The sequence below is a fragment of the Salmo salar genome, chromosome ssa11 (assembly GCF_905237065.1).
Source record: "Salmo salar chromosome ssa11, Ssal_v3.1, whole genome shotgun sequence".
NCBI classification, from domain to species: Eukaryota; Metazoa; Chordata; class Actinopteri; order Salmoniformes; family Salmonidae; genus Salmo; species Salmo salar.
The window spans coordinates 107147720-107173150 of record NC_059452.1 but is presented as its reverse complement, the minus strand read 5'-3'; the positions used below and the strand labels follow the sequence as shown (position 1 = coordinate 107173150).

Below are 25431 nucleotides of genomic sequence, written 5' to 3'. Positions count from 1 at the left end.
TTAAACTGCATAGTGACTGAAAGCCTGGCCTATCCTGGATGTTTAAACTGCGTAGTGACTGAAAGCCTGGCCTATCCTGGATGTTTAAACTGCATAGTGACTGAAAGCCTGGTGTTTCCTGGATGTTTAAACTGCGTAGTGACTGAAAGCCTGGATGTTTAAACTGCATAGTGACTGAAAGCCTGGATGTTTAAACTGCATAGTGACTGAAATCCTGGATGTTTAAACTGCATAGTGACTGAAATCCTGGCCTATCCTGGATGTTTAAACTGCATAGTGACTGAAAGCCTGGATGTTTAAACTGCATAGTGACTGAAAGCCTGGCCTATCCTGGATGTTTAAACTGCGTAGTGACTGAAAGCCTGGCCTATCCTGGATGTTTAAACTGCATAGTGACTGAAAGCCTGGTGTTTCCTGGATGTTTAAACTGCGTAGTGACTGAAAGCCTGGATGTTTAAACTGCATAGTGACTGAAAGCCTGGATGTTTAAACTGCATAGTGACTGAAAGCCTGGATGTTTAAACTGCATAGTGACTGAAAGCCTGGATGTTTAAACTGCATAGTGACTGAAATCCTGGATGTTTAAACTGCATAGTGACTGAAATCCTGGATGTTTAAACTGCATAGTGACTGAAAGCCTGGCCTATCCTGGATGTTTAAACTGCGTAGTGACTGAAAGCCTGGATGTTTAAACTGCGTAGTGACTGAAAGCCTGGCGTTTCCTGGATGTTTAAACTGCGTAGTGACTGAAAGCCTGGCCTATCCTGGATGTTTAAACTGCGTAGTGACAAATCCTGGCGTAATCCTGGATGTTTAAACTGCATAGTGACTGAAATCCTGGATGTTTAAACTGCATAGTGACTGAAAGCCTGACGTATCCTGGATGTTTAAACTGCATAGTGACTGAAAGCCTGGATGTTTAAACTGCATAGTGACTGAAAGCCTGGATGTTTAAACTGCGTAGTGACTGAAAGCCTGGCGCATCCTGGATGTTTAAACTGCATAGTGACTGAAAGCCTGGCCTATCCTGGATGTTTAAACTGCGTAGTGACTGAAAGCCTGGCGCATCCTGGATGTTTAAACTGCATACTTTAAACCTTAATTATTCCTCTGAGAGGAGAGAGGCAGGACAGACAGGCTCTCGCCTCTCCTCTGTTCTGCTTTGTTCTTAATTAATCTATTGAGACTCAAGTTGACACTCGTGAAGAACTGGGGGGTGTGTGTGTGTGTGTGTGTGTGTGTGTGTGTGTGTGTGTGTGTGTGTGTGTGTCGACACACACTTGTGCTTGTGTTCCAAACATCCATCCATCCATCCCTCTATTCCACCTTGCCTAGTCCTCCAAGGTGATGCCAAACTTCAATGTTGTTTAATATACATGGTATCTCGGGTCCCCCCACCAGCGTACCTGGTATCTCGGGTCCCCCCACCAGCGTACCTGGTATCTCGGGTCCCCCCACCAGCGTACCTGGTATCTCGGGTCCCCCCACCAGCGTACCTGGTATCTCGGGTCCCCCCACCAGCGTACCTGGTATCTCGGGTCCCCCCACCAGTGTATAAAGTAATATAGTATATCAGTTCATCAGTGTATATAGTAATATAGTATATCAGTCCTCCACCAGTGTATATAGTATATCAGTCCTCCACCAGTGTATATAGTAATATAGTATATCAGTCCTCCATCAGTGTATATAGTAATATAGTATATCAGTCCTCCACCAGTGTATATAGTAATATAGTATATCAGTCCTCCACCAGTGTATATAGTAATATAGTATATCAGTCCTCCATCAGTGTATATAGTATATCAGTCCTCCATCAGTGTATATAGTAATATAGTATCAGTCCTCCATCAGTGTATATAGTATATCAGTCCTCCATCAGTGTATATAGTATATCAGTCCTCCATCAGTGTATATAGTAATATAGTATATCAGTCCTCCACCAGTGTATATAGTAATATAGTATATCAGTCCTCCATCAGTGTATATAGTATATCAGTCCTCCATCAGTGTATATAGTAATATAGTATATCAGTCCTCATCAGTGTATATAGTATATCAGTCCTCCATCAGTGTATATAGTATATCAGTCCTCCACCAGTGTATATAGTAATATAGTATATCAGTCCTCCATCAGTGTATATAGTAATATAGTATATCAGTCCTCCACCAGTGTATATAGTAATATAGTATATCAGTCCTCCATCAGTGTATATAGTATATCAGTCCTCCATCAGTGTATATAGTAATATAGTATATCAGTCCTCCATCAGTGTATATAGTATATCAGTCCTCCATCAGTGTATATAGTAATATAGTATATCAGTCCTCCATCAGTGTATATAGTAATATAGTATATCAGTCCTCCATCAGTGTATATAGTAATATAGTATATCAGTCCTCATCAGTGTATATAGTATATCAGTCCTCCATCAGTGTATATAGTATATCAGTCCTCCATCAGTGTATATAGTAATATAGTATATCAGTCCTCCACCAGTGTATATAGTAATATAGTATATCAGTCCTCCATCAGTGTATATAGTAATATAGTATATCAGTCCTCCATCAGTGTATATAGTATATCAGTCCTCCATCAGTGTATATAGTAATATAGTATATCAGTCCTCCATCAGTGTATATAGTAATATTGTATATCAGTCCTCCATCAGTGTATATAGTAATATAGTATATCAGTCCTCCACCAGTGTATATAGTAATATAATATATCAGTTCTCCATCAGTGTATATAGTATATCAGTCCTCCATCAGTGTATATAGTAATATAGTATATCAGTCCTCATCAGTGTATATAGTATATCAGTCCTCCATCAGTGTATATAGTATATCAGTCCTCATCAGTGTATATAGTATATCAGTCCTCATCAGTGTATATAGTATATCAGTCCTCCATCAGTGTATATAGTATATCAGTCCTCCATCAGTGTATATAGTAATATAGTATATCAGTCCTCATCAGTGTATATAGTATATCAGTCCTCCATCAGTGTATATAGTAATATAGTATATCAGTCCTCATCAGTGTATATAGTATATCAGTCCTCCATCAGTGTATATAGTATATCAGTCCTCCATCAGTGTATATAGTAATATAGTATATCAGTCCTCATCAGTGTATATAGTATATCAGTCCTCCACCAGTGTATATAGTATATCAGTCCTCCATCAGTGTATATAGTATATCAGTCCTCCATCAGTGTATATAGTAATATAGTATATCAGTCCTCCATCAGTGTATATAGTATATCAGTCCTCCATCAGTGTATATAATAATATAGTATATCAGTCCTCCACCAGTGTATATAGTAATATAGTATATCAGTCCTCATCAGTGTATATAGTATATCAGTCCTCCATCAGTGTATATAGTAATATAGTATATCAGTCCTCCATCAGTGTATATAGTAATATAGTATATCAGTCCTCCATCAGTGTATATAGTAATATAGTATATCAGTCCTCATCAGTGTATATAGTATATCAGTCCTCCATCAGTGTATATAGTATATCAGTCCTCATCAGTGTATTTAGTAATATAGTATATCAGTCCTCCATCAGTGTATATAGTAATATAGTATATCAGTCCTCCACCAGTGTATATAGTATATCAGTCCTCCATCAGTGTATATAGTATATCAGTCCTCCATCAGTGTATATAGTATATCAGTCCTCCATCAGTGTATATAGTATATCAGTCCTCAATCAGTGTGTCTAAGAAGAAATATGTAAAAAGTGTTTCCTATGGTATAGTAGCTACATAACTAAATATAATATTTCATAGATTTTTTTTACAGTCCACTGCACAGCAACACACACAGCAACACACACACACACACACCATATTCATGAGCAGTGGTTTCTAAAAACCATTTTCCCCTTGGTTAAGCAAGCAGCACAAACACTTGACTAATGGAAAAGCCTAGTCCCAAATGAGACGGCAGAAATTCACACAAACACATCGAAATACTATCTGCTACAGTAGAACTGGTCCTGCATCTTAATACACACAAAATCACCTGTGTGTGTGTGTGTGTGTGTGTGTGAGCTGAATCCTAAAAGACTGTGCTTTAAATACAGTACCAGTCAAAAGATTGGGCAAACCTACTCATTCAAGGGTTTTTCTTTATTTTTACTATTTTCTACATTGTAGAATAATAGTGAAGACATCAAAACTATGAAATAACACATATGGAATCATGTAGTAACCAAAAAAGTGTTAAACAAATTAAAATATATTTTGCCTTGACAGCTTTGCATTCTCTCAACCAGCTTCATGAGGTAGTCACCTGGAATGCTTTTCCAGTCTTGAAGAAGTTCCCACTTATGCTGAGCACTTGTTGTCGTGGCGCGCGAACACACACAGACACTGACTGTTGTGACACAGACTGTCGTGACACACACACACACACACCCCTCGTACTGTCGGGACACACACACACACACACACACACACACACACCCACCCTCGTACTGTCGGGACACACACAGTTATACGTGTTAATGGTCATCTGCCAGGCTGATAATCAACACGGGGGCTCCTGCATGTTTAGTCCCCCCCCCGTTCACTCATGACTGCACGGCCAGGCACGACTCCAACACCATCATCAAGTTTGGCCGACGACACAACAGCGGTTGGCCTGATCACCGACAACAACGAGACAGCCTATAGGGAGGAGGTCAGAGACCTGGCAGTGTGGTGCCAGGACAACAACCTCTCCCTCAACGTGATCAAGACAAAGGAGATGATTGTGGACTACAGGAAAAGGAGGACCGAACACACCCCTATTCTCATCGAAGGGGCTGCAGTGGAGCAGGTTGAGAGCTTCAAGTTCCTTGGTGTCCACATCACCAACAAACTATCATGGTCCAAACACACCAAGACAGTCGTGAAGAGGGCACGACAAAACCTATTCCCCCTCAGGAGACTGAAAAGATTTGGCATGGGTCCTCAGATCCTCAAAAGGTTCTACAGCTGCACCATCGAGAGCATCCTGACTGGTTGCATCACTGCCTGGTATGGCAACTGCTCACCCTCTGACCGCAAGGCACTACAGAGGGTAGTGTGTACGGCCCAGTACATCACTGGGGCCAAGCTTCCTGCCATCCAGGACCTCTATACTAGGCGGTGTCAGAGGAAGGCTCTAAGACTTGTCAAACACTCCAGCCACCCTAGTCATAGACTGTTCTCTCTGCTACCGCACGGCAAGCGTCAGTCCCCTTCAATAAAGAGTTTTAACTGGCTCATGGATTAATGTTTCAGCATTGTCTCAATGAAGAGTTCTGAGTTATACTAGCCACGTGTTACGAGCAGTTATAAACCTGCTAGAATGAGCGGCAGAATGAAGAGGAGCAATATTTCCCCAGCCGTAGTAGGGATGAAGCCTGAACCTGGAATTTGAAGCTAACTGAAGCTGGTTAGCTTTAGAAAACCCTGAGTAGATCTAGCTTGCTCCGTAGGATACCACTCAGGCTTTTCACTAAGCCAGATGTGTTAGAATACACTGTATGTGTTCTACTCAGTTCTGATATTATCCCTAGTTTAAATGAAGTGTATTTCACAGGTACCCTTCACCTGTTCTGAGATCAGTTTAAATGAATAGGTTACTTCCTGTTCTGATATCAGTTTAAATGAAGTCTATTTCACAGGTACCCTTCACCTGTTCTGATATCAGTTTAAATGAATAGTCTATTTCACAGGTACCCTTCACCTGTTCTGAGATAAAATGAATAGTTATTTAAGGTACCCTTCACCTGTTCTGATATCAGTTTAAATGAATAGTCTATTTCACAGGTACCCTTCACCTGTTCTGAGATCAGTTTAAATGAATAGGTTACTTCCTGTTCCGAGATCAGTTTAAATGAATAGTCTATTTCACAGGTACCCTTCACCACTAAGCCAGATGTGTTAGGATGCACTCAGACACACTCACATTCAAGCCTGTGCACACACACACACACACACACACACACACACACACACTATAGGACAGATTTCTATAGGGTCTAGGACTGAAACATTGATCCTACAGCAGCTGTATCGATCACACTGAAATAGTGTGACACACACCTTGACACATTAATCCTCATGTTAAATTCATTGAATATATATGATCCAGCTCTCCCTCCATTGGGTCAGCGGAGGGATAAAACCCTGGTTTCAGTGGGGTTTAGGAGAGATTTGGAGGGGGGGCTGCAGGTCTCAGGGGGAAAAGGGAGACGAATTAGCATCAATCCAGTCCATTCAGTGTCCCAAATGGATCCCTATATAGTGCACTACTTTAGACCAGAGCCCTATGGCACCCTATTCCCTATATAGTGCAGTACTTTAGACCAGAGCCCTATGGCACCCTATTCCCTATATAGTGCACTACTTTATACCAGAGCCCTATGGCACCCTATTCCCTATATATAGTGCACTACTTTAGACCAGAGCCCTATGGAACCCTATTCCCTATATAGTGCACTACTTTATACCAGAGCCCTATGGCACCATATTCCCTATATATAGTGCACTACGGCACCCTATTCCCTATATAGTGCACTACTTTATACCAGAGCCCTATGGCACCCTATTCCCTATATAGTGCACTACTTTAGACCAGAGCCCTATGGCACCCTGTTCCCTATATAGTGCACTACTTTAGACCAGGGCCCTATGACACCCTGTTCCCTATATAGTGCACTACTATAGACCAGAGCCCTATGGCACCCTATTCCCTATATAGTGCACTACTTTAGACCAGAGCCCTATGGCACCCTATTCCCTATATAGTGCACTACTTTAGACCAGAATAACAATGGGTCCATTTAGAAGTATTAAATCAGCCCATTATAAAACACCCTATTAAAAATCAGTTGAATTCTCTTTTTTTCCCCCATTCTCTTTTCCTCTACGTTTTCGCCATATAATAATAACAACAACAATAATAATTATAACAATAACTATAATAGGATGTTCTAAGGCTTAAACCACATCAGGAGACCACTTTTTTTTTTTACCCTTTAATTCAGATGAGCACCAGCAAGAGACTTTAATTGGTTAGTTAGCTGTGTTTCTGTAGCACACAATGGAACTGCAGAGTTTCCTGAACAAATCATCACTGGATTGATGAAAAATAACCATATCATCATTCTGCCAGGCTACTTTGTAGTTCACATTTAACTGAGAAGGTTTTTTGGAAAGCCGTTCCATCTAGCAGAAGATGGTTGTCATTAGCATCATCGCTAACGGCTATACAATTTTTATTTTATATTTATTTAACTAGGCAAGTCAGTTAAGAACAAATTCTTGTTTACAATGACGGCCTACCGGGGAAGAGTGGGTTAACTGCCTCGTTCAGGAGGCAGAACGACAGATTTTTACCTTGTCAGCTCAGGGGATTCGATCTAGCAACCTTTCGGTTACTAGTCCAACGCTCTAACCACTAGGCTACCTGCCGCCAAAGCGGTAGACAAACTCATACAGACAGGATGAGGGGATTTCTGTGCAGTTTCCTCTTCAGAAACTTGAAGGAAAATAAAAAAAAATTCTTATGATAATCTTGGGCAAATTAAAACATGTCCTACTTAGTTCAATACATCTAGTTGGTTTCCTGTTTAGTTCAATACATCTAGTTGGTTTCCTGCTTAGTTCAATACATCTAGTTGGTTTCCTGCTTAGTTCAATACATCTAGTTGGTTTCCTGTTTAGTTCAATACATCTAGTTGGTTTCCTGCTTAGTTCAATACATCTAGTTGGTTTCCTGCTTAGTTCAATACATCTAGTTGGTTTCCTGCTTAGTTCAATACATCTAGTTGGTTTCCTGTTTAGTTCAATACATCTAGTTGGTTTCCTGTTTAGTTCAATACATCTAGTTGGTTTCCTGTTTAGTTCAATACATCTAGTTGGTTTCCTGCTTAGTTCAATACATCTAGTTGGTTTCCTGCTTAGTTCAATACATCTAGTTGGTTTCCTGCTTAGTTCAATACATTTAGTTGGTTTCCTGTTTAGTTCAATACATTTAGTTGGTTTCCTGTTTAGTTCAATACATCTAGTTGGTTTCCTGCTTAGTTCAATACATCTAGTTGGTTTCCTGCTTAGTTCAATACATCTAGTTGGTTTCCTGTTTAGTTCAATACATCTAGTTGGTTTCCTGCTTAGTTCAATACATCTAGTTGGTTTCCTGCTTAGTTCAATACATTTTTGAATATTGTTGAATTCCGTCTTAATGTCTGGATTCTGTGATTCCTTCTACGTTCTCCGCAGCACAAATTTTATAGGGCCCTTCCTGTGTGTTTATTCATAGGTGTGTATAACACACACACACACACACACACACACACACACACACACACAGCTGAAGTTGTAAGTTTAAATGTATTTGGCTAAGGTGTATGTAAACTCAGTTTTTCATAATTCCTGACATTTAATCACAGTAAAAATGTCCTGTCATAGGTCAGTTAGGATCACCACTTTATTTTAAGAATGTGAAATGTCAGAATAATGTTAGAGAATTATTTATTTCAGCTTTTATTTCTTTCATCACATTCCCAGTGGGTCAGAAGTTTACATACACTCAATTAGTATTTGGTAGCATTGCCTTTAAATTGTTTAACTTGGGTCAAACGTTTTCACAAGCTTTCACAATAGGTTGGTTGAATTTTAGCCCATTCCTCCTGACAGAGCTGGTGTAACTCAGTCAGGTTTGTAGGCCTCCTTGCTCGCACACGCTTTTTCAGTTCTGCCCACAAATTTTCTATAGGGTTGAGGTCAGGGCTTTGTGATGGCCACTCCAATACCTTGACTTTGTTGTCTTTAAGCCATTTTGCCACAACTTTGGAAGTACGCTTGGGGTCATTGTCCATTTGGAAGACCCATTTGTGCCCAAGCTTTAACTTCCTGACTGATGTCTTGAGATGTTGCTTAAATATATCCACAATTTCCCTTCCTCATGATGCCATATATTTTGTGAAGTGCACCAGTCCCTCCTGCAGCAAAGCACCCCCACAACATGATGCTGCCACCCCCGTGCTTCACAGTTGGGATGGTGTTCTTCGGCTTGCAAGTCCCCCCCCTTTTTCCTACAAACATAACGATGGTCATTATGGCCAAACAGTTCACTTTTTTTTATTTTCATCAGACCAGAGGACATATCTCCAAAAAGTACAATCTTTGTCCCCATGTTTTTCTGAGGTCTTGGCTGATTTCTTTTGATTTTCCCATGATGTCAAGCAAAGAGGCACTGAGGTTGAAGGTAGGCCTTGAAATACATCCACAGGTACACCTCCAATTGACACAAATATCAATTAGCCTATCAGAAGATTGTAAAGCCATGACATCATTTTCTGGAATTTTCCAAGCTGTTTAAAGGCACAGTCAACTTAGTGTATGTAAACTTCTGACCCACTGGAATTGTGATACAGTGAATTATAAGTGAAATAATCTGTCTGTAAACAATTGTTGGAAAAATTACTTGTACAAGGTAGATGTCCTAACCGACTTGCCAAAACTATAGTTTGTTAACAAGAAATTTGTGGAGTGGTTGAAAAACTAGTTTTAATGACTCCAACCTAAGTGTATGTAAACTTCTGACTTCAACTGTATATATTCGTAGGTGTGATTGTCTGTGTGTGTGTGTGTGTGTGTGTGTGTGTGTGTGTGTGTGTGTGCGCACATGTATTCGTAGGTGTTTGTGTGTGTGAGCGCATTCATAGGTGTGTGCGTGTAGCCCATTAAAAGCGTGTTGGTACAGCAGCAGTCCCCTGAGACAGAGAGAGAAGAACCTGTTTCCAACAACCTTACAACAGGAATACTAACTAAGGAACGGAAGGGGTGGTGGGGTGGTCAATTAAAGGTCTGGGCTCAGATGGATTCTAAAACCCTCCTAGCCCCCATGTCCCTTCACCACTCTGCCTTGTCCTTCCCCCATGTCCCTTCACCACTCTGCCTTGTCCCTCCCCCATGTCCCTTCACCACTCTGCCTTCTCCCCATGTCCCTTCACCACTCTGCCTTGTCCCTCCCCATGTCCCTTCACCACTCTGCCTGTCCCTATGTCCCTTCACCACTCTGCCTTGTCCCTCCCCCATGTCCCTTCACCACTCTGCCTTGTCCCTCCCCATGTCCCTTCACCACTCTGCCTTGTCCTTCCCCCATGTCCCTTCACCACTCTGCCTTGTCCCTCCCCCATGTCCCTTCACCACTCTGCCTTGTCCTTCCCCCATGTCCCTTCACCACTCTGCCTTGTCCTTCCCCCATGTCCCTTCACCACTCTGCCTTGTCCCTTCACCACTCTGCCTTGTCCCTCCCCCATGTCCCTTCACCACTCTGCCTTGTCCTTCCCCCATGTCCCTTCACCACTCTGCCTTGTCCTTCCCCATGTCCCTTCACCACTCTGCCTTGTCCCTCCCCATGTCCCTTCACCACTCTGCCTTGTCCCTCCCCCATGTCCCTTCACCACTCTGCCTTGTCCTTCCCCCATGTCCCTTCACCACTCTGCCTTGTCCCTCCCCCATGTCCCTTCACCACTCTGCCTTGTCCTTCCCCCATGTCCCTTCACCACTCTGCCTTGTCCCTTCACCACTCTGCCTTGTCCCTCCCCCATGTCCCTTCACCACTCTGCCTTGTCCCTCCCCCATGTCCCTTCACCACTCTGCCTTGTCCCTCCCCCATGTCCCTTCACCACTCTGCCTTGTCCTTCCCCCTTGTCCCTTCACCACTCTGCCTTGTCCTTCCCCCATGTCCCTTCACCACTCTGCCTTGTCCCTCCCCCATGTCCCTTCACCACTCTGCCTTGTCCTTCCCCATGTCCCTTCACCACTCTGCCTTGTCCCTTCACCACTCTGCCTTGTCCCTCCCCATGTCCCTTCACCACTCTGCCTTGTCCCTCCCCATGTCCCTTCACCACTCTGCCTTGTCCTTCCCCCATGTCCCTTCACCACTCTGCCTTGTCCCTCCCCATGTCCCTTCACCACTCTGCCTTGTCCTTCCCCATGTCCCTTCACCACTCTGCCTTGTCCTTCCCCCATGTCCCTTCACCACTCTGCCTTGTCCTTCCCCCATGTCCCTTCACCACTCTGCCTTGTCCTTCCCCCATGTCCCTTCACCACTCTGCCTTGTCCTTCCCCATGTCCCTTCACCACTCTGCCTTGTCCCTCCACCACTCTGCCTTGTGTTTCCCCCATGTCCCTTCACCACTCTGCCTTGTCCCTCCACCACTCTGCCTTGTCCTTCCCCCATGTCCCTTCACCACTCTGCCTTGTCCCTCCCCCATGTCCCTTCACCACTCTGCCTTGTCCTTCCCCCATGTCCCTTCACCACTCTGCCTTGTCCCTTCACCACTCTGCCTTGTCCTTCCCCCATGTCCCTTCACCACTCTGCCTTGTCCCTACCCCATGTCCCTTCACCACTCTGCCTTGTCCCTTCAGCATGTCCCTTCACCACTCTGCCTTGTCCCTTCACCACTCTGCCTTGTCCCTTCACCACTCTGCCTTGTCCTTCCCCCATGTCCCTTCACCACTCTGCCTTGTCCCTCCCCCATGTCCCTTCACCACTCTGCCTTGTCCCCCCCCCATGTCCCTTCACCACTCTGCCTTGTCCCTTCACCACTCTGCCTTGTCCCTCCCCATGTCCCTTCACCACTCTGCCTTGTCCCTCCCCCATGTCCCTTCACCACTCTGCCTTGTCCCTTCACCACTCTGCCTTGTCCTTCCCCCATGTCCCTTCACCACTCTGCCTTGTCCCTTCACCACTCTGCCTTGTCCCTCCCCCATGTCCCTTCACCACTCTGCCTTGTCCTTCCCCCATGTCCCTTCACCACTCTGCCTTGTCCCCCCCCCATGTCCCTTCAACACTCTGCCTTGTCCCTTCAGCATGTCCCTTCACCACTCTGCCTTGTCCCTTCACCACTCTGCCTTGTCCCTCATATTGGACATAACTTCCTCAAGAAACGAGAACACAAAAGCTAAATGAAGCGGTGCTGAATGAGACAACCCAGCTGCTCATTCAGTCACAGTCTGAGTCTGGGAGGCTGGGATCTATCAAAGATGACCTATGAAACAATGGGACTGTAGAATGTATCCAAAACCACCCAATTATAAAAACACACACACAAAATTATAGGCCGAGAAACAGACGGGCCAAACAAGAGGGGCCAAACAACACTTCTTATAACGGTCAATTACTATATGAAGCAGAAGTACGATGGTGATGCTTCTATGTTGTTAAGGTAGGACAGTACCCCCTACCTACAGGTCTATGTTGTTAAGGTAGGACAGTACCCCCTACCTACAGGTCTATGTTGTTAAGGTAGGACAGTACCCCCTAACTACAGGTCTATGTTGTTAAGGTAGGACAGTACCCCCTACCTACAGGTCTATGTTGTTAAGGTAGGACAGTACCCCCTACCTACAGGTCTATGTTGTTAAGGTAGGACAGTACCCCCTACCTACAGGTCTATGTTGTTAAGGTAGGACAGTACCCCCTACCTACAGGTCTATGTTGTTAAGGTAGGACAGTACCCCCTAACTACAGGTCTATGTTGTTAAGGTAGGACAGTACCCACCTACCTACAGGTCTATGGATTAAATGGGAGGGGGGACAGACAGCAGGGACAGACAGGTCTGGACAGACAAACGAATGAATGAATTGACAGCGATAGCTTGTGAGAAAGTGAGATTGACCATTAATAAACTCAGCAAAAAATAAACGTCCTCTCACTGTCAACTGCGTTTATTTTCAGCAAACGTGTAAATATTTGTATGAACATAAGATTCAACAACTGAGACATAAACTGAACAAGTTCCACAGACATGTGACTAACAGAAATTGAATAATGTGTCCATGCTCAAGGGGGGGGGTCAAAATCAAAAGTAACAGTCAGTATCTGATGTGGCCACCAGCTGCATTAAGTACTGCAGTGCATCTCCTCCTCATGGACTGCACCAGGTTTGCCAGTTCTTGCTGTGAGATGTTACCCCACTCTTCCACCAAGGCACCTGCAAGTTCCCGGACATTTCTGGGGGGAATGGCCCTAGCTCTCACCCTCTGATCCAACAGGTCCCAGACGTGCTCAATGGGATTGAGATCCGGGCCATGGCAGAACATTGACATTCCTGTCTTGCAGGAAATCACGCACAGTACGAGCAGTATGGCTGGTGGCATTGTCATGCTGGAGGGTCATGTCAGGATGAGCCTGCAGGAAGGGTACCACATGAGGGAGGAGGAAGTCTTCCCTGTAACGCACAGTGTTGAGATTGCCTGCAATGACAACAAGCTCAGTCCGATGATGCTGTGACACACCGCCCCAGACCATGACGGACCCTCCACCTCCAAATCGATCCTGCTCCAGAGTACAGGCCTCGGTGTAACGCTCATTCCTTCATCGATAAGCACAAATCCGACCATCACCCCTGGTGAGACAAAACTACGACTCGTCAGTGAAGAGCACTTTTTGCCAGTCCTGTCTGGTCCAGCGACGGTGGGTTTGTGCCCATAGGCGACGTTGTTGTCGTTGATGTCTAGTGAGGACCTGCCTTACAACAGGCCTACAAGCCCTCAGTCCAGCCTCTCTCAGCCTATTGCGGACAGTCTGAGCACTGATGGAGGGATTGTGCGTTCCTGGTGTAACTCGGGCAGTTGTTGTTGCCATCCTGTACCTGTCCCGCAGGTGTGATGTTCATATGTACCGATCCTGTGCAGGTGTTGTTACACGTGGTCTGCCACTGTGAGGACGATCAGCTGTCCGTCCTGTCTCCCTGTAGCGCTGTCTTAGGCGTCTCACAGTACGGACATTGCAATTTATTGCCCTGGCCATATCTGCAGTCCTCATGCCTCCTTGCAGCATGCCTAAGGCACGTTCACGCAGATGAGCAGGGACCCTGGGCATCTTTCTTTTGGTGTTTTTCAGAGTCAGTAGAAAGGCCTCTTTAGTGTCCTACGTTTTCATAACTGTGACCTTAATTGCCTACCTAAGCTGTTAGCGTCTTAACGACCGTTCCACAGGTGCATGTTCATTAATTGTTTATGGTTCATTGAACAAACATGGGAAACAGTGTTTAAACCCTTTACAATGAAGATCTGAAGTTAATTGGATTTTTTAGGAATTATCTTTGAAAGACACGGTTTCTTTTTTTGCTGAGTTTATAATGAATTATTAATGCTAAAGGCTGCATTTGGAGCAAGACCGAGAGAAACCTTATGGGTCAATGATAAACTTGAGAAAAACAGTGTTTTTACTCACTGCTTTCACAAACTATTTCTACAAACTAAGACCATTTAAACAACACTCAATTAAACTTCCTATCGGTTCAATACCTCTCCTCTCAGACAGTTTAATGTGCTTCAGGGTAAGTTCCTAACAAAATAAATAACCTATTCATGAGGTGTTTCCACAGAGGGGGGGTGCCGTTCCCCCTTCCCATTAATCCAACCATAGTTCCAGCCTCCTGTATAGATCAGTGTCCTACCTTAACCCCAACAACATAGACCTGTAGGTAGGTGGGTACTGTCCTACCTTAACAACATAGACCTGTAGGTAGGTGGGTACTGTCCTACCTTAACAACATAGACCTGTAGGTAGGTGGGTACTGTCCTACCTTAACAACATAGACCTGTAGGTAGGTGGGTACTGTCCTACCTTAACAACATAGACCTGTAGGTAGGTGGGTACTGTCCTACCTTAACACATAGACCCACAGCGTCTGGTGGAAAGCAGACCACCAGGATTTCCTAATACTTAGCTTCTTTTTTTTATCTTGAAAAACTTCCCAGTCCTTAACGATTACAAGCATACTGACCAAATGAGGCAGTCACCACCATGCTTGAAAATATGGAGAGTGGTACTCAGTAATGTGTTGGATTTTCCCCAAACATCACACTTTTTACTCAGGACAAAAAGTTAATTGCTTTGCCACATTTTTAGCAGTTTTACTTTAGTGCCTTGTTGCGAACAGGATGCATGTTTTGGAATATTTGTATTCTGTACAGGATTCCTTCTTTTCACTCTGTCATTTAGGTTAGTATTGTGGAGTAACTACAATGTTGTTGATCCATCCTCAGTTTTCTCCTATCACAGCCGTTAAACTCTGTAACTGTTTTAATGTCACCATTGACCTCATGGTGAAATCCCTGAGCGGTTTCCTTCCTCTCCGGCAACTGAGTTAGGAAGGACGCCTGTATCTTTGTAGTGACTGGGTGTATTGATACACCATCCAAAGTGTAATTAATACCTTCATGCTCAAAGGGATATTCAATGTCTGAGAGGCATTGGAAAACCTCAGTTCTTTGTGGTTGAATCGGTTTGAAAAGCACCGTACGACCGATGTGTGGGGTACAGAAGAATCATGTTAAACACCATTATAGCACACAGAGTGAGTCCATGCAACTTAAGCAAAGTTTTACTCCTCAACTTATTTAGGCATCGCAATAACAAAAAAGAAGGTTGAATACTTGACTAAAGACATTTCAGCTATTCATTTATTTGTAAAGTAATTATTATTATTTTTTTAAATAAAAAGAGACTTCTTTCAATTGGTCAAAAGAAAAAATACAACTCTCGGCCGACCAAGATGTGTTTTAGTCGGGGACAGCCCTAACACACACACACCTCCCCGATGACAGAAAGAGTAGACGTGTGCTGACAACAGCTGGCTAATGACTAACACCCACTCCTCTCTTCCGTTCCCATCCCGCCGTCTCCCAGCATCCTGTCTCTGGGCTGCTGACATTAGTGGCTTAACAAGCCCTGAGTACCTGCACACACACCTCAGACAGTAGAGATCTCTGCGTCTCTCCTCAACCCTTCCCAGCCAATTAACTAACTTACACACCTCCGAATGGTACTGGGACAGGGTGACAGTCCACACACACACACACACACACACACACACACACACACACACACACACACACACACACACACACACACACACACACACACACACACACACACACACACAACGTATAGGCCTGGGTGACAGTCTCACACCCACGGCAGAGGAATACTCTCTCTCGCTCTATCTCAAATGGCTCGGGAGGGCACACAGACAAAACCTCCAAGAGCCTGATCTCTCCCCATCTCCCAGGGGCAGGAAATCATAGAGCTGAGATGACCAGTCCAGAGAGGGTAGAGGGAAGACCAGCTGGCCAGTCCAGAGAGGGTAAAGGGAAGACTAGCTGGCCAGTCCAGAGAGGGTAGAGGGAAGACTAGCTGGCCAGTCCAGAGAGGGTAAAGGGAAGACTAGCTGGCCAGTCCAGAGAGGGTAAAGGGAAGACTAGCTGGCCAGTCCAGAGAGGGTAGAGGGAAGACCAGCTGGCCAGTCCAGAGAGGGTAGAGGGAAGACTAGCTGGCCAGTCCAGAGAGGGTAAAGGGAAGACCAGCTGGCCAGTCCAGAGAGGGTAAAGGGAAGACTAGCTGGCCAGTCCAGAGGGAGTAAAGGGAAGACCAGCTGGCCAGTCCAGAGAGGGTAGAGGGAAGACTAGCTGGCCAGTCCAGAGAGGGTAAAGGGAAGACCAGCTGGCCAGTCCAGAGGGAGTAAAGGGAAGACCAGCTGGCCAGTCTAGAGGGAGTAAAGGGAAGACCAGCTGGCCAGTCCAGAGAGGGTAGAGGGAAGACCAGCTGGCCAGTCCAGAGAGGGTAAAGGGAAGACTAGCTGGCCAGTCCAGAGAGGGTAAAGGGAAGACTAGCTGGCCAGTCCAGAGAGGGTAGAGGGAAGACCAGCTGGCCAGTCCAGAGAGGGTAAAGGGAAGACTAGCTGGCCAGTCCAGAGGGAGAAAAGGGAAGACTAGCTGACCAGTCCAGAGAGGGTAGAGGGAAGACTAGCTGGCCAGTCCAGAGAGGGTAGAGGGAAGACTAGCTGGCCAGTCCAGAGAGGGTAGAGGGAAGACTAGCTGGCCAGTCCAGAGAGGGGTGCGGATGTGGACAGAGTATACTTTGCTCTCTCTCACAGTCTATACAACTCAAAGAACTACACTGAACAAAAATATAAACACAACTTGTAAAGTGTTGTTGGTCACATGTTTCACGAGCTAAAATAAAATAATTCCAGACATTTTCCATTCGCACAAAAAGCTTCTCAAATTTTGTGCACAAATTTGTTTCCATCGCTCTTAGTGAACATTTCTCCTTTGCCAATATAATCCATCCACCTGACAGGTGTGGCATATCAAGAAGCTGATTAAACAGCGGTATTATTACACAGGTGCACCTTGTGCTGGGGACAATAAAAGGCCACTCCAAAACATGCAGTTTTGTCACACAACACAATGCCACAGTTGAAGGAGCGTGCAATTGGCATTCTGACTGCAGGAATGTCCTTCAACGTGATTTTAGAGAATTCCGCAATACATCCAACCGGCCTCACAACCTCAGACCACGTGTAAACACGCCAGCCCAGGAACTCCACATCCGGCTTCTTCACCTGCGGGATCGTCAGAGGGGGAGGGAAGGCATGCTGAAGAGTATTTCCGTCTGTAATAAAATACTTTAGCGGGGACAAACTCATTCTGATTGTTACGGACCTGGCTCCCAAGTGTGTGGACCTGGCTCCCAAGTGGGTGGGCCTATGCCCTCCCAAGCCCACCCATGACTGCACCCCTGCCCAGTCATGTGAAATCCATAGATTAGGGCCTAATTCATTCATTTCAATTGACTGACTTCCTTATATGAACTGTCACTCAGTAAAATCCTTGAAATTCTTCCATGTTTCGTTTATATTTTTGTTCAGTATACATAGGAGAGATAGAATCTAGAACAGCGGTATTCAAATGTTATCCTACAAGTTCAAAAGCATGCTGGTTTCCTTTCTACTTGACATTCAATTGCACACACCTGGTGTACCAGGCCTTAATGAGTCCATGATTAGAGGGGAAGAATAGGAGAAGAAGAAAAAAAATGCAGTGGAACTGTCTTGGAGGTCCAGAGTTGAGTTTGAGGGCTCTGTGCACCACTCGCACACAGTAAACTAGTTAGAAGACGAGACGTCGTAGAGTATTCACTCTGGAATAACCCCCATAAGGGCTTATAAGGGTTAATAATAAGGGTTGAAACATTTTGGAAATCCCAGAAATCCCGTTCGAAAAGAATCCCGGAATGTTTGATTTTTAACTGTTGAAATACGACTAAAAACATTTCACCTGAAGGTTTTTATGAAACAAGTAACAAATAAAATAAAAATGTGATTTGATCAGAATAGGCAGGAATTCTTTAACCCTCCAAACCAGGATTTCAGGAAAATCAGGGAATATTGGGAAAGTTACCTGAATATTTCAACCCTACTCTGGAAGCTTCTAAGCCTTTAACTAGGACAATGTTGTTCCATCCTATTCCTGGAGGAACAGATCAACACATACTGCAGCCCCCTCTAAAACCAGAACCTTTTCATACATACAGCACTGACAACATCAAACATGTTTCTATTTGCAGCACATTGGCCAACAGCCTACAAATCTAGTGTACAACAGGTCTAGATTTCTGTAAAAAAAATAAAAAATTGCCATATGCATTCAATTTCTAGTCCATAGAGGTGATGAATGAAAGAGCAGACATATTTAACTGGTTACACGCCCCCACCCCCCAAATACACACATTTTATCTGACCATTGAACACTTTGTCTTGCTCTGGTTCACGTCCGAAATACGACTTGCAGAGAGTCACTGTTGTATAACGACTCGGTTATGTCTAATCTAGATATAAATCCTGATTGATTACACCACAGACAAGGTAAATGGTCATTATTATTCCAATCCCAATCATACTACACATCGTGATTAGTGGATGCACCAATATGACATTTTTGGTCGATACCAATATCCAATATTTTCCTTGCCCCCAAAAAACGATATTTAAACTTTTATCTGCCTTTTAAGCATTCTAGTACAGTTAACACACACACACACACACACACACACACACACACACACACACACACACACACACACGCAGCGGTCTAAGGCACTGCATCTCAGTGCAAAAGGCGTCACTACTGTCCCTGGTTCGAATCCAGGTTGTATCACATCCGGCCGTGATTGGGAGTCCCATAGGGCGGCGCACAATTGGCCCAGCGTCATCCGGGTCTCGCCGTCATTGTAATTAAGAATGTGTTCTTAACTGGACTTGCCTAGTTAAATAAACAGTTACATTTAAAATTGTATTAAATATAATGCACTACTTTAGACCAGAGCCCTATGGCACCCTATTCCCTATATAGTGCACTAATTTAGACCAGAGCAAAATAAAAAATATGTCATTGACAGTGAATACAATGAATACAAATTGTAGAATTATGCCATACTTTTATTTTGGCTAACCACAAAGTCCCACTATTGTGGCTAATCCATATTGTGGCTAATCCTTATTGTGTCTAGCTTCACACAGATGGGTCCGACCACCATTAATCAATTAAGAACTGTCTTATAAATTAGGGTTATTTTAGATGATGACACCTAGCTATGTAGCTAGCTAGCTAACCAACTATAACTACTGAAACAGATTGTCATTTTGCTATGTTTTTGGGGAAGAACATTGTTTGTATCCATGAGCTAGCTAGCTTTTTTATTAATGACCAGCACTGTAGGTGCGCAAGACAACATTACCAGCATCATAGCAGACGTATCCATGAATCGTTGTGACATGAAATACGAGTGATGATGTAATCAATGTGTAATAACTATGTAAGAAAAAATGTCCGAACACGTTTAATTATTATGTGACGTGCAGTTATAGTCAGGTCCTGATTGGTCAACAAGCTTAATTGACACGTCAGATAGTGTTAAATAGGATATTTTTTTCGACACGCAAAGTCCCAAACGGCGTTACATAGAAATCCTGGTTGAGAATACAACGACTGAACAAATGAACAATGAAACAGCACAGCAAGTATGTGAAAGAAATAAGTTTTGATTATGTTTTACTGGTAATGGGGACAAAATAACTTTTTGGTCAGTGTGGTGTGTGTGTGTGACCTTTATTTAAGTAGGCAAGTCAGTTAAGAACAAATACTTATTTACAATGATGGCCTACCCCGGACAACGCTGGGCCAATTGTGCGCCGCCCTATAGGACTGAGATGCAGTGTCTTGGACCACTGCGCCATATAGGGAATAGTGTGCCATAGGGCCCTGGTCTAAAGTAGTGCACTATATAGGGAATAGGGTACCATAGGGCTCTGGTCTAAAGTAGTGCACTATATAGGGAATAGGGTGCCATAGGGCTCTGGTCTAAAGTAGTGTACTATATAGGGAATAGGGTGCCATAGGACTCTGGTCTAAAGTAGTACACTATATAGGGAATAGGGTGCCATAGGGCTCTGGTCTAAAGTAGTGCACTATATAGGGAATAGGGTGCCATATGGCTCTGGTCTAAAGTAGTGCACTATATAGGGAATAGGGTGCCATAGGGCTCTGGTCTAAAGTAGTGCACTATATAGGGAATAGGGTGCCATAGGGCTCTGGTCTAAAGTAGTGCACTATATAGGGAATAGGGTGCCATAGGGCTCTGGTCTAAAGTAGTGCACTATATAGGGAATAGGGTGCCATAGGGCTCTGGTCTAAAGTAGTGCACTATATATAGGGAATAGGGTGCCATAGGGCTCTGGTCTAAAGTAGTGCACTATATAGGGAATAGGGTGCCATAGGGCTCTGGTCTAAAGTAGTGCACTATATATAGGGAATAGGGTGCCATAGGGCTCTGGTCTAAAGTAGTGCACTATATATAGGGAATAGGGTACCATAGGGCTCTGGTCTATAGTAGTGCACTATATAGGGAATAGGGTGTCATTTGGAAGGCAAATGACCCCAATCACACTAAACATTAACATGACCAAACTAAAGCTACGAGGAAGGGGATGATTTGTATGAATTGTTCCAGCTTGGGGTGCGCGCTAGTTAAAAGTTTTAACTCACTCAAAGAATGTCTATTATATTGACAAGACAGACCGCTCTAACAACAAAAAAGCCAGGCGGGGAGGTGGGACCATTCTAGCCAATAAGAGGGCAGATATAGTGATTAGGTCTCATCTTTATATCTGTGCTGTGACAGCATGGGCAGTGTCACAGAGGCTAATCTCCATTTTAAAAGTAGTCCATTTTCTTCTTTATTGGCTGATTGTTTCCCAACTCATTAGGAATCCCCACCCAGTTGACTACTTTAAAAATGGTGGAAGCCCTCAATGGCAATGTCCATTCAAATGGGTTATACACTGCTCGAAAAAAATAAAGGGAACACTTAAACAACACAATGTAACTCCAAGTCAATCACACTTCTGTGAAATCAAACTTGTCCACTTAGGAAGCAACACTGATTCAACTATGTAAAGAAAAAAAAAGTATTTAATAAGATTATTTCTTTCATTCAGATCTAGGATGTGTTTTTTAAGTGTTCCCTTTATTTTTTTGAGAAGTATATTATCGCTATGACGACAAGCACAATTCCAATATAAAAAGTAGTTTGATTTAGAAGTTTCTGAAATGTCACCTGTGTTTACTTACATCAGTGAATTCCTAACAACCTAATCATTATGAAACTTATATTTGATCAAATAAACCTAAATTAGAAATGCAAATTGTTTTGTTGACCAAAGTTGACATTCATTAACCTCCATTCAATTCGTAGTCTTAAATTTTCCCGGACAGATTTTTTGGCTGAGTAAAACCTCTCGTCTTTGACTCACTGCAATAACTCGTTGTAGAGACTGGCCTGCCCGCTCTATAAACAGTAACTTATCCTGATGAGATAGAATTAGTATCCTAACTGTAGTAGAGACTGGCCTGCCCGCTCTATAAACAGTAACTTATCCTGATGAGATAGAATTAGTATCCTAACTGTAGTAGAGACTGGCCTGCCCGCTCTATAAACAGTAACTTATCCTGATGAGATAGAATTAGTATCCTAACTGTAGTAGAGACTGGCCTGCCCGCTCTATAAACAGTAACTTATCCTGATGAGATAGAATTAGTATCCTAACTGTAGTAGAGACTGGCCTGCCCGCTCTATAAACAGTAACTTATCCTGATGAGATAGAATTAGTATCCTAACTGTAGTAGAGACTGCCCTGCCCGCTCTATAAACAGTAACTTATCCTGATGAGATAGAATTAGTATCCTAACTGTCGTAGAGACTGGCCTGCCCGCTCTATAAACAGTAACTTATCCTGATGAGATAGAATTAGTATCCTAACTGTAGTAGAGACTGGCCTGCCCGCTCTATAAACAGTAACTTATCCTGATGAGATAGAATTAGTATCCTAACTGTAGTAGAGACTGGCCTGCCCGCTCTATAAACAGTAACTTATCCTGATGAGATAGAATTAGTATCCTAACTGTCGTAGAGACTGGCCTGCCCGCTCTATAAACAGTAACTTATCCTGATGAGATAGAATTAGTATCCTAACTGTAGTAGAGACTGGCCTGCCCGCTCTATAAACAGTAACTTATCCTGATGAGATAGAATTAGTATCCTAACCTGTGTAGAGACTGGCCTGCCCGCTCTATAAACAGTAACTTATCCTGATGAGATAGAATTAGTATCCTAACTGTAGTAGAGACTGGCCTGCCCGCTCTATAAACAGTAACTTATCCTGATGAGATAGAATTAGTATCCTAACTGTCGTAGAGACTGGCCTGCCCGCTCTATAAACAGTAACTTATCCTGATGAGATAGAATTAGTATCCTAACCTGTGTAGAGACTGGCCTGCCCGCTCTATAAACAGTAACTTATCCTGATGAGATAGAATTAGTATCCTAACTGTAGTAGAGACTGGCCTGCCCGCTCTATAAACAGTAACTTATCCTGATGAGATAGAATTAGTATCCTAACTGTCGTAGAGACTGGCCTGCCCGCTCTATAAACAGTAACTTATCCTGATGAGATAGAATTAGTATCCTAACTGTAGTAGAGACTGGCCTGCCCGCTCTATAAACAGTAACTTATCCTGATGAGATAGAATTAGTATCCTAACTGTAGTAGAGACTGGCCTGCCCGCTCTATAAACAGTAACTTATCCTGATGAGATAGAATTAGTATCCTAACTGTCGTAGAGACTGGCCTGCCCGCTCTATAAACAGTAACTTATCCTGATGAGATAGAATTAGTATCCTAACTGTCGTAGAGACTGGCCTGCCCGCTCTATAAACAGTAACTTATCCTGATGAGATAGAATTAGTATCCTAACTGTAGTAGAGACTGGCCTGCCCGCTCTATAAACAGTAGCCTATCCTGCCATTTCAGAAAGTGCGTAGCAAACAGACAAGTTAGGCCTAAGTGACATGCGGTGGTTTTAACGTCTACATCGTACACTGTGCAGTTAGTAACGTTGTTACCGTACCTGCGACATAAGTCTTCTTGGTAGGGCACTAAGTAGGGATCCTCCCGGAGAAATTCGCTTAGATCTGGCAGCTCGGTAAATTCTTCGTGTTCTGAATGGTCCGCCATCTTTAAAGTCCAGTGAATCTAGAAACAGAAAAACGGGTAACTATTAAAGTTAAGAGTCATAAACTACAGGCAGAGTGGCTTTATAGTGTCTTGTAAAAACTTTTCGGACACACACGTGTGGAGGGAGGGGGCGGGATGTCCTAAACACACAGATACACACTTGTTCTAGTTCCTCCCATGTGCGCAACCGGAGCCCAGACGCGTAGACATATGCGTCGCTTATTCCAGAATACAGCAGCTCACAGAAATACATCATCCCACATTTTGTTGGCCTACATCTCACTTCCCGAACTTGCGGTGTAGCTTTTATTTATAGAATTACAACATTTATTGTTAGTAGCCTAAATGCTGGCGGTCGGGCTATGGTTACTTCCAAAATAGGCCGTTACATTTTCTCTCCATTACCTATATTTTCCAATGTGCCAATTGATGTTTTTCCAATTTTATATGTCAACATACAATACTTGAATTCAATATATTATTTTAGGCTATTCAATTTTGATCTATAGTTACTTGTCTTAATTATTTTTATATTTTTATCCCCCTCTTTTCTTTCCTTGCTCTGATCTGTCGTCGCTAGAGGCGCTGCCGGTGACAGAATATGTCAGATAAAGACAGGTGTAGTAGAACGCTGTCAACCTTCTGTTTTACCGGTTTATTCTGCCTTAGGCCCCCCGTTCTCGACTCCTGGCACAAACCCCAGCCCATTACCGGTGTAAGTGATGTGACCTGTGCACCAGTTGCCTCCTCCAGAGTCCTCCTCTCCGCTGGCACTAATAAAGTAGATCAGGGAAAAGACACTTGTATTCTGCTCCACTGGGAGCTCTAGAGGGAAAATAGAATGAATAATAGAAGGATGAAAACAAGTTATTTTATATTATGCCTCCTTACTTCAAAGTAGCTTTATATGCCTACAGTACTGCATCCCACTCTCCATGTAGACCTACTGGAAGAAACAAAGCACTGTCAAGGACTGAGGCGTTTCTTCCCAGTATACCTAGAAGCCAATCAATCACATTTAATTATAGAGTCCTTTTTACATCAGCCGATGTCACAAAGTGCTATAAAGAAACCCAGCCTAAAACCCCCCAAACAGCAGAAGCACAGTGGCTAGGGGGAAAAAATCCCTAGAAATGCAGGAACCTAGGAAGAAACCTAGAGAGGAACCAGGCTCTGAGGGGTGGCCAGTCCTCTTCCTGGCTGTGCCGGGTGGAGATTATAACAGAACATGGGCCAAGATGTTCAAAACGTTCATAGATGACCAGCAGGGTCAAATTATAATAATCACAGTGGTTGTAGAGGGTGCAACAAATGTGCTTCCATTTTAAGAATTGAACCATCATAGATGGACTGGAGATCCTTGTTACTATGGTGATGACTGTTTGTTTTATGGATGTTTGTTGTTATTTTATTTTTTTGTTGTTGTTGTTGTGTGATGTGAAAAATGTAATAGAAATGTAATCACACACACACAAAAAAATTATGAAATGATCCCGAGTAAATAGATGACAGAAGAAGAGAAGAAGCTACTGTTATTTCATCTGTTATTCATTTCTGAGAGTGAAAGGGAGTTTGAGACGAGGATAGTAAAACCCTACAGTTTTCTGCCTCAAGGTGAGAGCTGCTTTTATTTAGTTGAAGTTATGTTTTATAACCCTGAGCCCCGAGGCATGCCTGTAGTCATTAAGCAGTTTTACTTTCGAAAGCAGTGTGCCGATGCCTGCGATCGCTTTTATCAGAAGTACGTGATCAATGACGGCCAAAGCTTTGTTTTATTTTGCAAATTGTAAATAGACTGACGTAAAATACTTATAATATTTACACAAATAATAAACAGAATGAAGAGCCACATAAATCCTGACAGCAATGAGCCTTGTCAGCACCAGTAAATAACCTATAGAGTACCACAGAATGAGTCATAATACCCATAAAACCTAGCGGTCAAACATGGGAAATGATTCTAATTATTTTTCCACCATTCATTTTTCCCTTTAAGGGATTTTAGA

At 43.4% G+C, this 25431-nt stretch overlaps 1 protein-coding gene across 1 annotated transcript in view; it reads right to left on the bottom strand.

Annotated features, from left to right (window-relative positions):
* The window catches only part of gbe1a (glucan (1,4-alpha-), branching enzyme 1a), a 154348-nt gene extending 130767 nt beyond the window's left edge, over positions 1 to 23581 (bottom strand). The window contains exon 1 of the mRNA XM_014129886.2: positions 23319 to 23581. Coding sequence (XP_013985361.2) covers positions 23319 to 23425 — 107 coding nt within the window. The 5' untranslated portion in view covers positions 23426 to 23581. The remainder of the gene's footprint in view (positions 1 to 23318) is intronic.
* Positions 23582 to 25431: the final 1850 nt, after the last annotated feature.